The following is a 13184-nucleotide window of genomic DNA, read 5'->3' as shown; positions in this document are numbered from 1 at the left end:
CTGTTATGACTAGGGATGTGAAGCTCTCCTCTGGTGTGGCATGGCTGTGATTTACAATGCCCTGTGTACTAGGGAGGCGCTATGAATTTCTGGAACTAGTAGTACAGTCACAGTAAATCTTTTGCTTTGTAATAACAGGAGGCCACTTCAAGTCAAAACAACTCTATTACATCGTTAAAACTCTCAGACTGTCGTTAGGTCTTGTAGTTCAGGACAAATACAGGTGAATATTTGTTATGTGAAAGGTTTGCTATGGCAGGATGCTGATACAAATTATATCTTGGAATTCTGAAATGGTTCGCTCATGATATTATAAGGACAGCGGGACGAGTCGCGGGATTTGGCGGACGCTTCACTGAAGTTGGAGAAAAGATTGAAGAATGTCCTGCAACACCCTCTAGTGATGAAAAATAAAAATGTCAGCAGGAATGGAGCGGAGCGTTCAGTGTGGACCGTTTTAAAGACGCAAAGTGTTAATGCCATAATCTTACATCAAACTAGAATCAGGAATTACATTTTGCAAAACATTTACATTTGTGATAAAAAAAATGATGGGCCAAACTATATTGGTAGTGATTTGGGGCTTTTTAAAATAATTTATTAATGGTAAAAATAACTGACTGCAACTTCCTCTTGCTCAAGCTAATATATGCTGATATTATGTCAAATAAAGCAAAGAAAAACATTAAATCCTCAAGAAAGAGAAAGTGATATATTCTCCACTTTGGCTTCAATTGCGTATCTAGAACATCAGTGATGTCATGAGCTCACCATGTGACCCATCACATGGTATTGCTTTGTGTATGTTTTTTGTTGAGACTGGTCAGCTATTATAAAAATAAAGAGAATTTGCAGACAGTCATACATGGGACACACAAATCTGGTTTCACTAAAGAAGTGATTCTTGTGAAAACTAAAAAGTTCCCATAAAACTTGACCTTGAGCATGATTTAGGCAAAAACTCAGTAGGTGATCATTGTGTGCAAGGTTCACTAAATTCTGACGAATCGTGCAATGTAGTGCATAGATGGATGGATAGATGCATCATAATCTCATAAACACAACAGTCCACCGGAGGCATCAGTTGAAAACAAGAACAAAATCAAAGGAGTGTGTTTATCCATGATTTGATCAGTTCAAGTTTGCAGGGAAACATTTAAATTACTTTGCTTAGCTAAAGAGGATCGACATGGCATTCTATTAAAATGAGACATCCGCTTATGACGGGACTGCCACAGACATATTTTGGAGTCAATAGTGAATAATGTTGCATGGTTATCCAGAGTACCGGAATTGCAAAGGCTTTCATTTCTTCTCAGGGATGGACTAAGTTTTGTTCACATGCAGCTGCAAGCGAGGGAGGCAGAAGGACATGGCGGATCTCAAAACGTGGATTACTTCTGGAATTAGGTTTAAGAAAAAAAAAAGATCCTAAGGGTTTATTCTTGAAGTGAGAAGGAACCAAAATCACTGTTAATAGCTTAAAGTACATATAAAGATACAATTATAGCCACATTTGTGTCTAATAATGCAATTAAAAGTTCCTTAAATCAAACTTTCACTCTAAAGCCAGTATACCAAAAAAAGTTGTACAAGTGATTTAATAACATTTTTGAGATTTTTATGGCTGTAGCAAGGTTGGGGCTACATAAAACAGGCATATTAGGAACACAATATATATTTATGTAAAGACATAAGATTAGAAATAACATCAGAGACAACACATGGCTTACTTTTCTCACAGAAGGTGCCCGTATACCCAGGAGAGCATGTACAGGCTCCGCTCACATGGTCACAGAGGGCTCCATTCTCACACTGGCACAGCTGGGCACAGCCCCGACCATAAGTGCCATTCATACACTCTGTGAATTGGAGCATGCACATTACACAGTCTCTTGACTGTCCAACTAAAAAAAATGCCAATCCAAAAAAAAACCCCAGAAGACTCCCCACATGTGTCTCCATCTATCATTTTAAACAGAGATTTATATAACATGTAAAATCTAAAGTTATACAGTATCAGGATCAAATAAAACATTTAAACTGTATTGTGCTTGTTAAACATAAAATCAAAAAAATACTGACTGTGGTGCTGTAACTGAAATGGCCCCAAGGTGGCAGCATTTAGTAAAATATACAAAATGATACAAAATGATTTAGTAGCTAAGGCAATAACTTACTCTTTTCACATCGGTCTCCTGTGTAGCCGGCCTCACATGCACACTGACCACTGACTGGGTCACAGCCCAGAGACTGTTCGTGGCACTGACAAGAACTGGTGCACCCTTGTCCCCAGAAACCAGGATCACATACTGCAAACATTACAGTGAAGGGTGAGTTATTTTCTCTGCTACTCTGTCAGATTCTCTTATTTTTGTCTCATTTGTTTACATTCTCACATGTTGCACAATCGTGGCCTCTTTTTCCAGGAGGGCAAATGCATTTCCCAGTCTGTGGGTCACAACTGGCATCAGGGTGGCAAGAGCAAGGTGTTAGACAGCCTGGTCCATGGTACCCAGCAGGACACTCTACACAACACAGGTGATTAATCAGAAAACTGATTCTGTCATGAACTTTCTATAATTAAATATAATTAAAGTGTTCAAGCAAGTCGAGGAGATTACAGTAATTTCAAAATCCAAGTGTGACATCATCATTTTTTGTTTTTGTTTTTTAAAATTTGAGGTTGAATAAGTAAAAAAAAAAGTTGTATGCCTCATTAAATATATTATCATCAGCATTAAGGTCAGCTACAGCTTACACATTTGGTTTATTAAATGATTTTTTTTTTGTTTTAATCTCAGAAATTTCATGCAAACTCACTGTTTTGGCAGAGCTGTCCCATGAATCCTGGCTCACACTCACATGTACCGGTCTGCTTGTTGCACGAGCCTCTGTTCTGACACTCAGGACAAGAAGACTGGCACTTTGACCCCCAGAATCCATCAGGGCAGTCTGGGAAACAGCAAGTACCTTTCACTTTGATAGAGCAGTACGCAGTATTTATGTTTTTAACTTCTCAGATTTAATACACATTCAAATATTGTAGAAATTGTAGTAAAGTGCAGTTTTGAGCCATCCACGATTTTTTTTAATATTTTGCTTTCAGACTTTTTTGTCATTTTTTTAAAGTCATCCTGAGCAAAAGTGCTCAAGACTTTTTGTAGGTCTCTCAAAGTTTTTCTTTGGTCATTGACTGCTTTTTAGCTCATTGTCAGTCCAGTCCTGAGATAAACCAGTTTACACAAAATGCCAAAGACAACACAGTTTGAAAGGAATAAAAAAGGTATTTTTACACCAACAGAGGTAACTCCAAGAATCTGAAACCTTTCCCATATCGTCATGGTGAGCAGAAGAAGTGGGAGTCCTAAAATGATACTTCAGAGCAGTAATTGAAAGTTGTCCTTAAGAAACAGGAAAAAAATCCAACAACCATCTGACACAGGACCCCAAAGATCCATCTGACTCTTCAGATGAACAAGCTACTGATCACTGAAGCCTCATCAAAAATGGTGTCAGTGTGAGGACGGCAGTCAAGAAATCATTCTTATGGAAGAAAAAACAGGGAGAAAAAAGGCTGAGTTATGCCAAACTACACAAGACCCACACTGAAAATCAGTGGCAACAGGTCAGGAATAATGAATCCAAATTTGACATTTTTGGTCCAAATTATTGTTTATATGTACGAGGGAGGTCGGGGATCTTGTAAAAAGTGATGGAGTTATGAAAACATGAGATTTTGATCCACTATGGAAGATCATCTGAAAAGTACAATCATACAACGATTCCAAACACACCGGTAAATCAATAAAAAATATACCTATATGGAAAAATAACACAATGGATCACTATCAGTTATGGACTGGCCTCCGCAGAGCCCAGACCTCTACATTACTGAAGCAGTGTGGGATCATCTTGACAGAGAACAGAACAAAAGTCAGCCAACAGCTTTGAATGTCCTTCAAGAAGCCTGGAGAACTATTCCTGAAGCCTGCTTAAAGAAACTAAAAGAAATATTGACTAAGGGAGTTAATGTTGTTTAAAGTTCGTCATTAAAGATATTGACTTACAAGTTTGTTAGGTGCAGTGATTTATTTAAAAATGTCCAAACATAACATGGAAACCCAGTATATAAGGCAAAAAATGTTTGTACAATTCTATTTGTGTTTTTCCCAGCAAATTAAAGGAAAAGAGGGATGGCTCAAAACCTTTGCACATTTCTGTAACTCTCTGAGAGGGGTAACAAATGTCCAGCCTGCAAACAAGAAAGATAATTGATTGTCTTCTTTCTATTATTATAGGACATTGCAATAATGAATACCTTCCTGGCACGAGTGTCCCATCTTTCCATCAGGACAGATGCATTGTCCAGTTATGGGATCACAAGGAGCTCCACTGCAATCACAGGTCAGAAGACAGTTCTCTCCATAGCTTCCAGCTTGGCAGGCTAGCAACACAAAATACACAACAGACATGATGTAACAGGAGAAAAAATAAAAGACTGGGTTACACAACAGTGAAAAAAATTATTAAGAGAGGCAGCTGGACAAGTGAAAATGTTGAAATCATAATCACTTGATGCTTATTTATTCAGCCTCTGCCAAAAGCTCCTGCTGTAATAACTGAATTAAATCGCCCCTGTCATGACCTGGCCTGCAACTTAAGCTATGGACAACCTAGAGAAAAACGAAAAAAAACTTTTATTTGGGTTGCAAACCCAGCACGCCTAGGCTTGGACTGTGCACTAGTCCTGACACATGGTAACTCTGTTATCTTAGTCCGCTCCCCAGAGACATAAAGTGATGTTTTTACCAGAGGCTCCTGAGCAATATTCAGCATCACTCTAGAGCACAGTACAGAGGGTTGAACTTTCCATCAACCAGCAGAGTAAACAGCCAGAGGGCACCCTGCTGTACAGGAACCCTACTTTCTAGTTGTGTAGTTTGCAACAACAAGAACACCTGCACTGACCAGGTGAATTCATAGATGCATTTCACCTACTACATCCACGTAATCAGTCAAAGCTATCAAATGATGAATAGAAGAAGGAGGCGAGGATAGAGGAGTAAAGAAAGATCTGTATGCTTTGCAGGAAATTAAAAATGTGACAAAGCTGAGCAAACACATAACAAAATGCGCTGCTTTGAAAAAGGCACACAGTTGCACAAGCAACAACTATGCAAACTATAAGCATGCGTGCTGACACGTGTCAGTATGCCGGCCCACGCAGTTCACAAATTCACACACATTATTACACTGTGCGGTCTTTCACTATAAAAGCTGTGACCACATGAGTGCACTGTGGAATCGAGCTCTGTGGAGAACACTGCGTTTGCAGAGGTTAAAAGGAACGAGTGATATTATTAATGCGAGCCAAACATCTGAAAATAACTGCACTGCATACGTTAGACGTCAAAATAACTGAACATGCGCTCTTACATTGGCTTTTACAAAGTGCTTTAAATCATTTTTTTTTTTGCTTACCCAGTTGACAGTTATGTCCGTGAAGCCCTGCAGGACATTGCTGGCTGCACTCTCCAGTCTTGGGGTCACATGACCCTCCACCTGGACAGTCACATGGCTGCTCACAGCCGGGCCCGAAAAAGCCTGGATCGCATTCTACAATGAGACACGCAGATGCATAAAAGATTAAGATGGTGTGCAGTCTCTAACCAAATATCTTGGATACCTTCATCGAGTAGAAGCTTGACTGTTAAAGACCACCGACAACCTCCTAAACTCTTCTTCTTCTACACACTAATATACTAAAACTGTACTGCAAGGAAACAGCAAGACTCCCCTTTGTAGCTCACATTAGAGATGCATTACTGCAACTGGAAACATATTTGTTCATGTTTAGAACCTTTAAAACAGCTGAGAAAGTAATACGCCCTCGTCTCTGTTCAGCATTTGGCTTGAAAATGTAACCAAACACAAATCTTAACCACTTCATTCCTGTCAAGGAATAAACGTGCTTTTTATACCTTGTTCACATCGTGGGCCGTGATACGCAGCCTTGCAGAAACAGCTTCCCGTTTTGGGGTCACAGGCGGTGGAATGTTCTTGAACACAGTCGCACTCCTTGGAACAGCCCGCTCCGTGCGTCCACCTGGGACAAGCTGAGAGGTTTTAAAAACAGACAGAAAAAGGCTGATAGTATGGAAGTAGAAGGTTAGATTATCCTCTTGTGTTTGAGTAATACTACGCAAAATCCGTTCATTAGACACTTATATAAATGTTGATAGCTGCAGAAATGCTGCACTAAACCAACTTCACCTTCTGTTGTCTAAAGTTTAGCTGGTCACAATTTCATGGAAAAAAGGAAAATAAATTGAAATTAAACATTCTTTGCTATCGAAATGCACTTTAAAATGAGCCAAACAAACACACCCAGTCACCATGTTATGACAACGATAGATTTCTGCTGGCTGAAGTCATGTGACTGCTGCCTCCTGTTTCTCCTGATTTATTGAACTTTGACTCCTCTGACTGTTTTTGCAAGTACTTTAATTTCTGCTTGTATATAAACGCATTTAATAAGCAGATTTAAGTTTTGTCCATGACCTTTAAGTCTGACAATTGTTACATCCCTGTGGGTGAATCTTGCCAAAACTGTCCCCGCACAGCAACAAAAGCTGAGCTGCACTCCACCCTGTCCCTCTCGATATTGGCTTTATGTTAGGTGCAGCTGCAGGCTCCAGTTACACCCTCTCCACCCTCTCTAATGTCCCGCTGCAGGATGAAGCAGACAGCTGTGAGAATCTGATAATATGCCTTGTGCACATTCTTCCATCATTTAGTTGGGTCTAAGAAGAGCGAGCAGCTTCCACACTGAGAAATTAAGAGTAAAACTGCTGTCGCCATGTCCTTCCGGAGGCTTTGGAACACCCCAAAAGCAATGGGGGACGTCAACATGGTGACAGAGGAGCTGAAGAATCTTTATTACAAGCGGCTGCTGCCAGTAGAAAAATACTATTCTTTCCATCACTTTCACTCACCAAGCTATGAGGACGCAGACTTTGACAACAAACCGATGGTGCTGGTGATGGGTCAGTACTCAACAGGAAAGACTACTTTTATCAGGTAAGCTCAGGACTTGGATCATTAAAAAGAAAAAGGGAAAAAAAGGATCTGCATGCATTAACTTGCCATGTTTTAAACAAAGGGAGATAACAGTGCTGGTTTGCACCATGTGTGTCTCAAGGTATCTCATAGAGCAAGATTTTCTTGGTAGCAGAGTTGGGCCAGAGCCAACCACTGACTGCTTCACTGCCCTCATGTATGGAGAAGTCGAGGGAATCATCCCTGGGAATGCCCTCACGATGGACCCGAAAAAGCCCTTTCGCAACCTCGACCCTTTTGGAAATTCGTTTCTGAACAGGTGATGAGCGTTCACAGAGGAGAATTCCTGTTTGTATAATGTACTGATAGGATTATGATTTGCCATTATTCCTATAAATGAATCAAGTAATCCTGAAATGCATCACATTTACAGGTTTCAGTGTGTTCAGATGCCAAATCAGATCCTTGAGAGTATCAGCATAATTGACACGCCAGGCATCTTGACTGCTGCTAAAAGAAAACTGAGCCGAGGTGAGGCTGAATGTCTTCTAATTTCCCTTTTAGTGCCAGAGGAAATTAACAAGCCTTTGCTTCTATTAATGTTGGACTGTGGGAGCAGAGTGATAAATGTAGTAGACCCAGTGAAGTAGGAACATTTCAGCCAGCAAAATTCAAACACTTGAAGGCAGAAGCAAAGCTGATGAAAGCAGTATGACTTTGGGCTGGCAGGAGATAAGCTGAGAGGAACTGAAAAGCCTTTGCTTCGTTTTATGGACACATTTTTCAGTGGGTGTAACCGAAATGGCTTGAAACCAGTGAGGACCTCTGGGATGTGTAAAACGTTCCTCGATGGCTTGAGGCTGTGAGGCTGTGTTACATACAGTCTTAATGAAACCCCTATGTTTCTGTTCCTTCTCCCCAGGCTATGACTTCGCAGCAGTGCTGCGCTGGTTTGCAGAGCGTGTCGATCGGATCATCCTGCTGTTTGACGCGCATAAGCTGGAGTTTTCTGATGAGCTCACACGAGCATTCGAGGCCCTGTGCGGTTATGAGGACAAGTTGCGTGTGGTTCTCAACAAAGCTGACAGGGTGGACTCTCAGTATCTGATGAGAGTGTATGGCGCCCTCATGTGGTCACTGGGAAAAGTGTTTCGAACCCCTGAGATTTTACGGGTTTACATCGGATCCTTCTGGTCAGAGCCGAGGCAGATGTGCGACCACTACCAGCTGATAGAGTTGGAGGAGGAGGATTTGTTGGCCGATATAAGGAACCTGCCACGCAACGCTGCAGTACGCAAGCTGAATGACCTGGTGAAGAGAGCGCGCTTAGTGAGGGTCAGAAATCAGCCGTTATGATAAATTCCAACCGGTACTTTGCATATACAAATCCAGCTGCTGTGGTGACCTTTATGACTCCCTTGTGTTTCTTCACAGGCTCATGCACACATTATCAGCTATCTGAAGCAGGAGATGCCAACCATTTTTTGTAGAGAAAGCAAGAAGCATAATCTGATCTACCAGCTTCCCGTGATTTTTAGCAAGATTCAGCAGCAGCATCGTGTCCCAGCTGGCGATTTCCCCGACTGCACAAAGATGCAGGTCAACAAAACAACTTCTTTGATTATTGTTTAAATACCATATTTGTTAGATTTCATTCACTCTAATGTTCTGTGTTAGTCTCACATGCGATTGCACACATTTTCAGGCGAAACTTTTGGGGCAAGACTTCTCAAAGTTCAAGAAGCTAAAACCGAGCCTTATGGCCTCCTTGGATAAACTCCTCAGCACTGACATCGCCAAGCTGGTCCCCTACATCCAACAACAAGAACAGAGAAAGCGATCCCTCCACGGAGTGCTGGATGGGGAATTTTTGAGGACATTCAAGCCCGAGCATTACAGCAGAGACCCGTTCAAAGAACCTCCCATAGACGAGGGGAGCGAGCTAGATTTCGATGAGTGGGTAGTGGAGAAATACAAACCCAAATACGATGAGATTTTCTACAACCTCAATCCAACTGAGGGCAAACTTAGCGGAACCAAAGTCAAAGAGTGGATGACAAAGACTCTTCTGCCCAACTCTGTGCTCGCTCACATCTGGAGGCTGTCCGATGTAGACGGGGATGGCATGCTGGACGATGAGGAGTTTGCTTTGGCAGTCCACCTCATCGAGGAGAAAGTGGAGGGCCACTGGCTCCCCAGAGAGCTGCCTCCACACCTGGTGCCACCATCAAAACGGCCAAGTGAAGCAAGCGACGTGTCGGTGTGAACTTGTCATCCAAAGGAAACGGAAAGCTGAGAACGTGTATTCATTACAAGTAAAATTAATGCAGATTTTTTACAATGTTGGCAGTTTGAGTACTATGAAAACTGAAGTGTGTGTATGTGTGTGTGTGTGTGTGTGTGTGTGTGTGTGTGTGTGTGTGTGTGTGTGTGTGTGCAAACCTGAAAACGTATTAACAGCTGACACAACCTAAAGCTTACTGTTATTGGTTATGAATGATTTGATTTTGAAGTATTATTCACACTTTTTTTGACAACTACGTTATTGTTGTCATCTTATAAGGAAACACAACAGCAAATATTATCAGTTGCATGGACAGTCTCTCTTCAGCTAATGCAGTAAAAGTTTCATATTCCCTGACTGTTAAGCTTTTCTTTAATATGTGACATTAAAAACATTGACATTGCTATCACCAATATTTTGAACTCTAACAATTCTCACTCACCCAGGTGGCAAAAACGCCCATATAATCCTGGAGGGCACAGGCAGCCTCCATAGAGACGATGGCAGTGCACACTGTTGGGACAGTTGCACTTTCTTCTGCAGTGCCTCCCAAAAAAACCCTTTGGGCAACCTGTGAGCAAGAATAATGCCAAATAAATTAGTCCCTGCTTAGATTCAAAAATACAACAGAGCCCACATGCCTCATTTGTGAGAAGACATCTTTAATAATGGTAATGACTCATTCAGCACACACTGAAGCAGAGTACAGGGCAGTGATTTCCAAACCCTGGGATATCAAGATGAATCTAGTTATTTATAAGATAATCACCCTGGTATGAAACAAGCTTTAATTTATGTTTTTTTTCCTTATCTTTCTAGCATAAATCTTTTTAATGACTCGTCAGTTTTAGAGGATAAAAGCATTCTGACAGATGTCTAATCACATAGTTAAATTCATGTGGAGGGGGTCGCAAGCAAACTAGACCCAGGTGGTTGCATGCGTCTGTAGGAATGCGTGTATACAAACCATCCTCGCAGAGCAAGCCTTGCACCCCAGGGGGGCACAAACACTTGCCAGTCACAGGGTCACAGGAGCCTCCATTCTGACAGCGACACAGGCTGTTGCAGGCCTGTCCGTAGCTCCCCTGTGGACAAGCTGAAGAGAAAGGAGATGAAGATTTTTTTTTGGCTCAAAAAAAGTTCAGTGTGGAAATCCAAAGATATATATATTTTTTTTTTTTTTTAATTTGAAAATAAACACATCAAAAGCTAGAGTTTTGGTCTAGGCAGTAAACACTTTCAGCTTCCGTCCTCTCTTTCCTGGTGTTGTGGGTTTGCCTGACTTTCTTAATCTCACTGGCCTTGTTAGCAGTTCTGAGAAGAAACAGCTGGCTGTTTAAGACGTGCTCAAGTATTCTAATCCATCAAGTTAACTGCTGCTTAACTTCCATATCGCAGCTTCTTTACAACAGTTTTATATCGCAGGATGAAATTGTTTAAAATAGTGTAGCAACGGCAGCACCCTGTGGAACAGGATAAGAACAGGAAATAGTTCAGAATGAATGAATTAATATATAAATGAAGGGACAAGACGTATTTAGAGAAATCATAATAATATATGAAAAAGGCAGTGAACAGGTCAGTAGGCAAGGGTGTCGTTTTGTATTGAGGTACCCTCTTGACCAGGTTCTCCCTAGAAAAAAAGTTTGTAATCTCAAGGGACTTCCTGGTTAAATAAAATAAATACTTAAGGCATCCTGAGACAACATGTATAACAAAGAGAGCTAGTTTTAAACACCATAAATACTTGTAATGCTTCAACAGCAGTATTAAGAGTTGGCACACTGCTTCAGCGATATGATTCAAATATAATTCAATTATTTGAGATATGGGAAAGAGTAACCCAGTTAATTATATATTTTTTATATATATACAACTTCATACAATAAAAATGTTATATGTCACATTTTTTAAAGACCATACATGGCCCATATTTTTTTTCCTTATAGCCCCCTATGTTGTTGCCTACTGCACCATTCCCCATATCTTTGCCTCAGGCAGCAATATTCCTCATCTACTCCACCTGAAAATGCTGCCCAGGCCCATCACCTTCAGGGTGTGCATCTGAACACTGCCTCCCTCAGACTCTCGTTTCAGAATGCTTCTAATGGACTTATCACACGTGGCTCTCCTCCTCAGGTTCAGACCAAAAGACAGCCATTAATCACAGAGCTGGATGGGAACAATGAAGCTTTGCTTTGTAACCCAGTAGTGGACATCCTTGGCCTCGGGCTGTGCTCTTGCTGTGGGTCCTGGCCACAGTAGTAGCAGACAAATTGATTCCCCTGGCCCTCTTGTGTTCTGGAGCCCATAAACAACACAGCCTCCCACACAAGAGCCGTCAGGCTTTGATACATGACGCTGGATCGATGCACACAGGGAGCTATGTCATCTTTCTTTAACTAGACCATACTGCTAAAGGCAGTTCAAATAGCTCTGGGAAAACATGTGCCTTGTGATACAATCAAGGCTATGTGCATGCCCGTCTATGCTGTACTGTTCAATGTACAACTGAATCAGATATGTGATCTGGACATGACTCATTCGCTTTGGTCAATTTTCCCATACAAATAAATAAATAAATAAATAAATGTCTCCCCTTCATCCCTTTCTGTCTGAAAGTGAGATGAGGAGATGATCATGTGCCACTTAAAATAATGGTAAATATGGAGCCAGTTTCCCCTCTAAGGCTTTGTCATAATGTGTCATTTGTATACGAAATACTTTTATAAAGTCACAATTTTTTTTATTTTTTGTGCAAAATAAGCCAATGAGATATAGCCTAGTATTTACAAATCCCACCATATAGTTTTTATTACTTCTGGATGGAGCAAAGTCTTCATGCTAAGCTAACTTGCTACAGTACACTGATGACAGGTGGCACATGATTTATCCCGAAGGACAGTGTTTGTGTTATGATGGAAAGACGTCACTTCAGAACACTTTTAAAGATCCTCACTCTCGTTGCAGATGACCCCCGTCCAGCCAGGCAAACATTCGCATCGGTCTCTGTTTTCGTTGCACGCTCCATGCACGCAGTCTTCACAGCTTACACTGCAGTCCTCCCCAAATGAGTCATCTAGACACACTAAAAAAGGAAATTCCAAAGGAAATTCCTGAAGATCATCAACATTTAATAGGAAAACAAAAGGAGAGTAATAAAATAATATTGATCTGGTCAGGCACAAAGTGCAGACTCAGCACACATGCTTTGTTTTTCTTGTTTTGGGGTTTTGTTTTTTTACTGTACCTATGTGACTTTCCAGTCTGAGCTCTCCCCTGCGCTCTCTCAGGATCTCTAATACTTTTTCACTGTCACCACGGTGACTACCATCATCGTCGTCATCATCTTCGCTGCCGTAATGGGAGCGCAAGGCTGCTGTGTACTGCAGGAGCTGAGGAGCATTGCGGAACAGCAGGTCCGGTAATCTGCCAGCCTCGAGCTGCACTTCCTCATCTTCCTCTTCTTCATCTTCCTCTTCCAGCTCTCTGCCGTAAAGAGCTAAAGAGACCAAGTACAATGTTATATGTCAAGAAGAAATGCAGAGTGGTATTTGGAAAGCTGAAAATGTTACTCACACACGCAAGAGCGCCGGTCCTCATTCAAACGGAAGCCCTGTTGACAAAAGCACTCGTACGCTCCCACAGTGTTGATGCAGTATTGTTCACAGTCCGAGATCTCTGCCAGACACTCGTCAATGTCTAACAGAAGAAAATGCAAACATAGTGCAAGTATATGAAAAGATAGTGTAGCACTGCAAGATGACACAGATATGGATTTTTTTTTTTCTACCCATCCAGAAGTTGCACTTGACTGTACATCGCTTTTTGAGTAAAA

General features: G+C 41.3%; 2 protein-coding genes across 3 annotated transcripts in view; one reads left to right on the top strand and one right to left on the bottom strand.

Annotated features, from left to right (window-relative positions):
- Positions 1–13184, bottom strand: part of egfem1 (EGF-like and EMI domain containing 1) — a 54679-nt gene that overhangs the window by 15211 nt on the left and 26284 nt on the right. For both annotated transcript variants that reach the window (XM_085245398.1, XM_085245399.1), the window contains exons 12-23: positions 12926–13048; positions 12597–12848; positions 12306–12434; positions 10314–10442; positions 9789–9917; positions 5985–6119; positions 5485–5619; positions 4322–4447; positions 2824–2955; positions 2400–2528; positions 2181–2312; positions 1734–1862 (exon numbers count right to left, since the gene is read on the bottom strand). In XM_085245398.1, the coding sequence (XP_085101524.1) occupies positions 1734–1862; positions 2181–2312; positions 2400–2528; positions 2824–2955; positions 4322–4447; positions 5485–5619; positions 5985–6119; positions 9789–9917; positions 10314–10442; positions 12306–12434; positions 12597–12848; positions 12926–13048 (1680 nt within the window). The remainder of the gene's footprint in view (positions 1–1733; positions 1863–2180; positions 2313–2399; positions 2529–2823; positions 2956–4321; positions 4448–5484; positions 5620–5984; positions 6120–9788; positions 9918–10313; positions 10443–12305; positions 12435–12596; positions 12849–12925; positions 13049–13184) is intronic.
- LOC146559453 (EH domain-containing protein 2-like) lies at positions 6788–9930 on the top strand. Its single transcript, XM_085245413.1, has 6 exons — positions 6788–7083; positions 7205–7381; positions 7496–7593; positions 7985–8397; positions 8497–8661; positions 8768–9930. Exons 1-6 carry the CDS (start codon positions 6863–6865, stop codon positions 9326–9328), a joined length of 1635 nt encoding a protein of 544 aa, XP_085101539.1. The 5' UTR covers positions 6788–6862; the 3' UTR covers positions 9329–9930.

This window comes from Mchenga conophoros, linkage group LG14 (assembly GCF_057382185.1).
Source record: "Mchenga conophoros isolate Kocher_MC1m ecotype Shallow Benthic linkage group LG14, M_conophoros_male_GT1.1, whole genome shotgun sequence".
NCBI lineage: Eukaryota > Metazoa > Chordata > Actinopteri > Cichliformes > Cichlidae > Mchenga > Mchenga conophoros.
The sequence above is the reverse complement of the archived record's forward strand: the minus strand, read 5'-3'. Positions and strand labels throughout refer to the sequence as shown.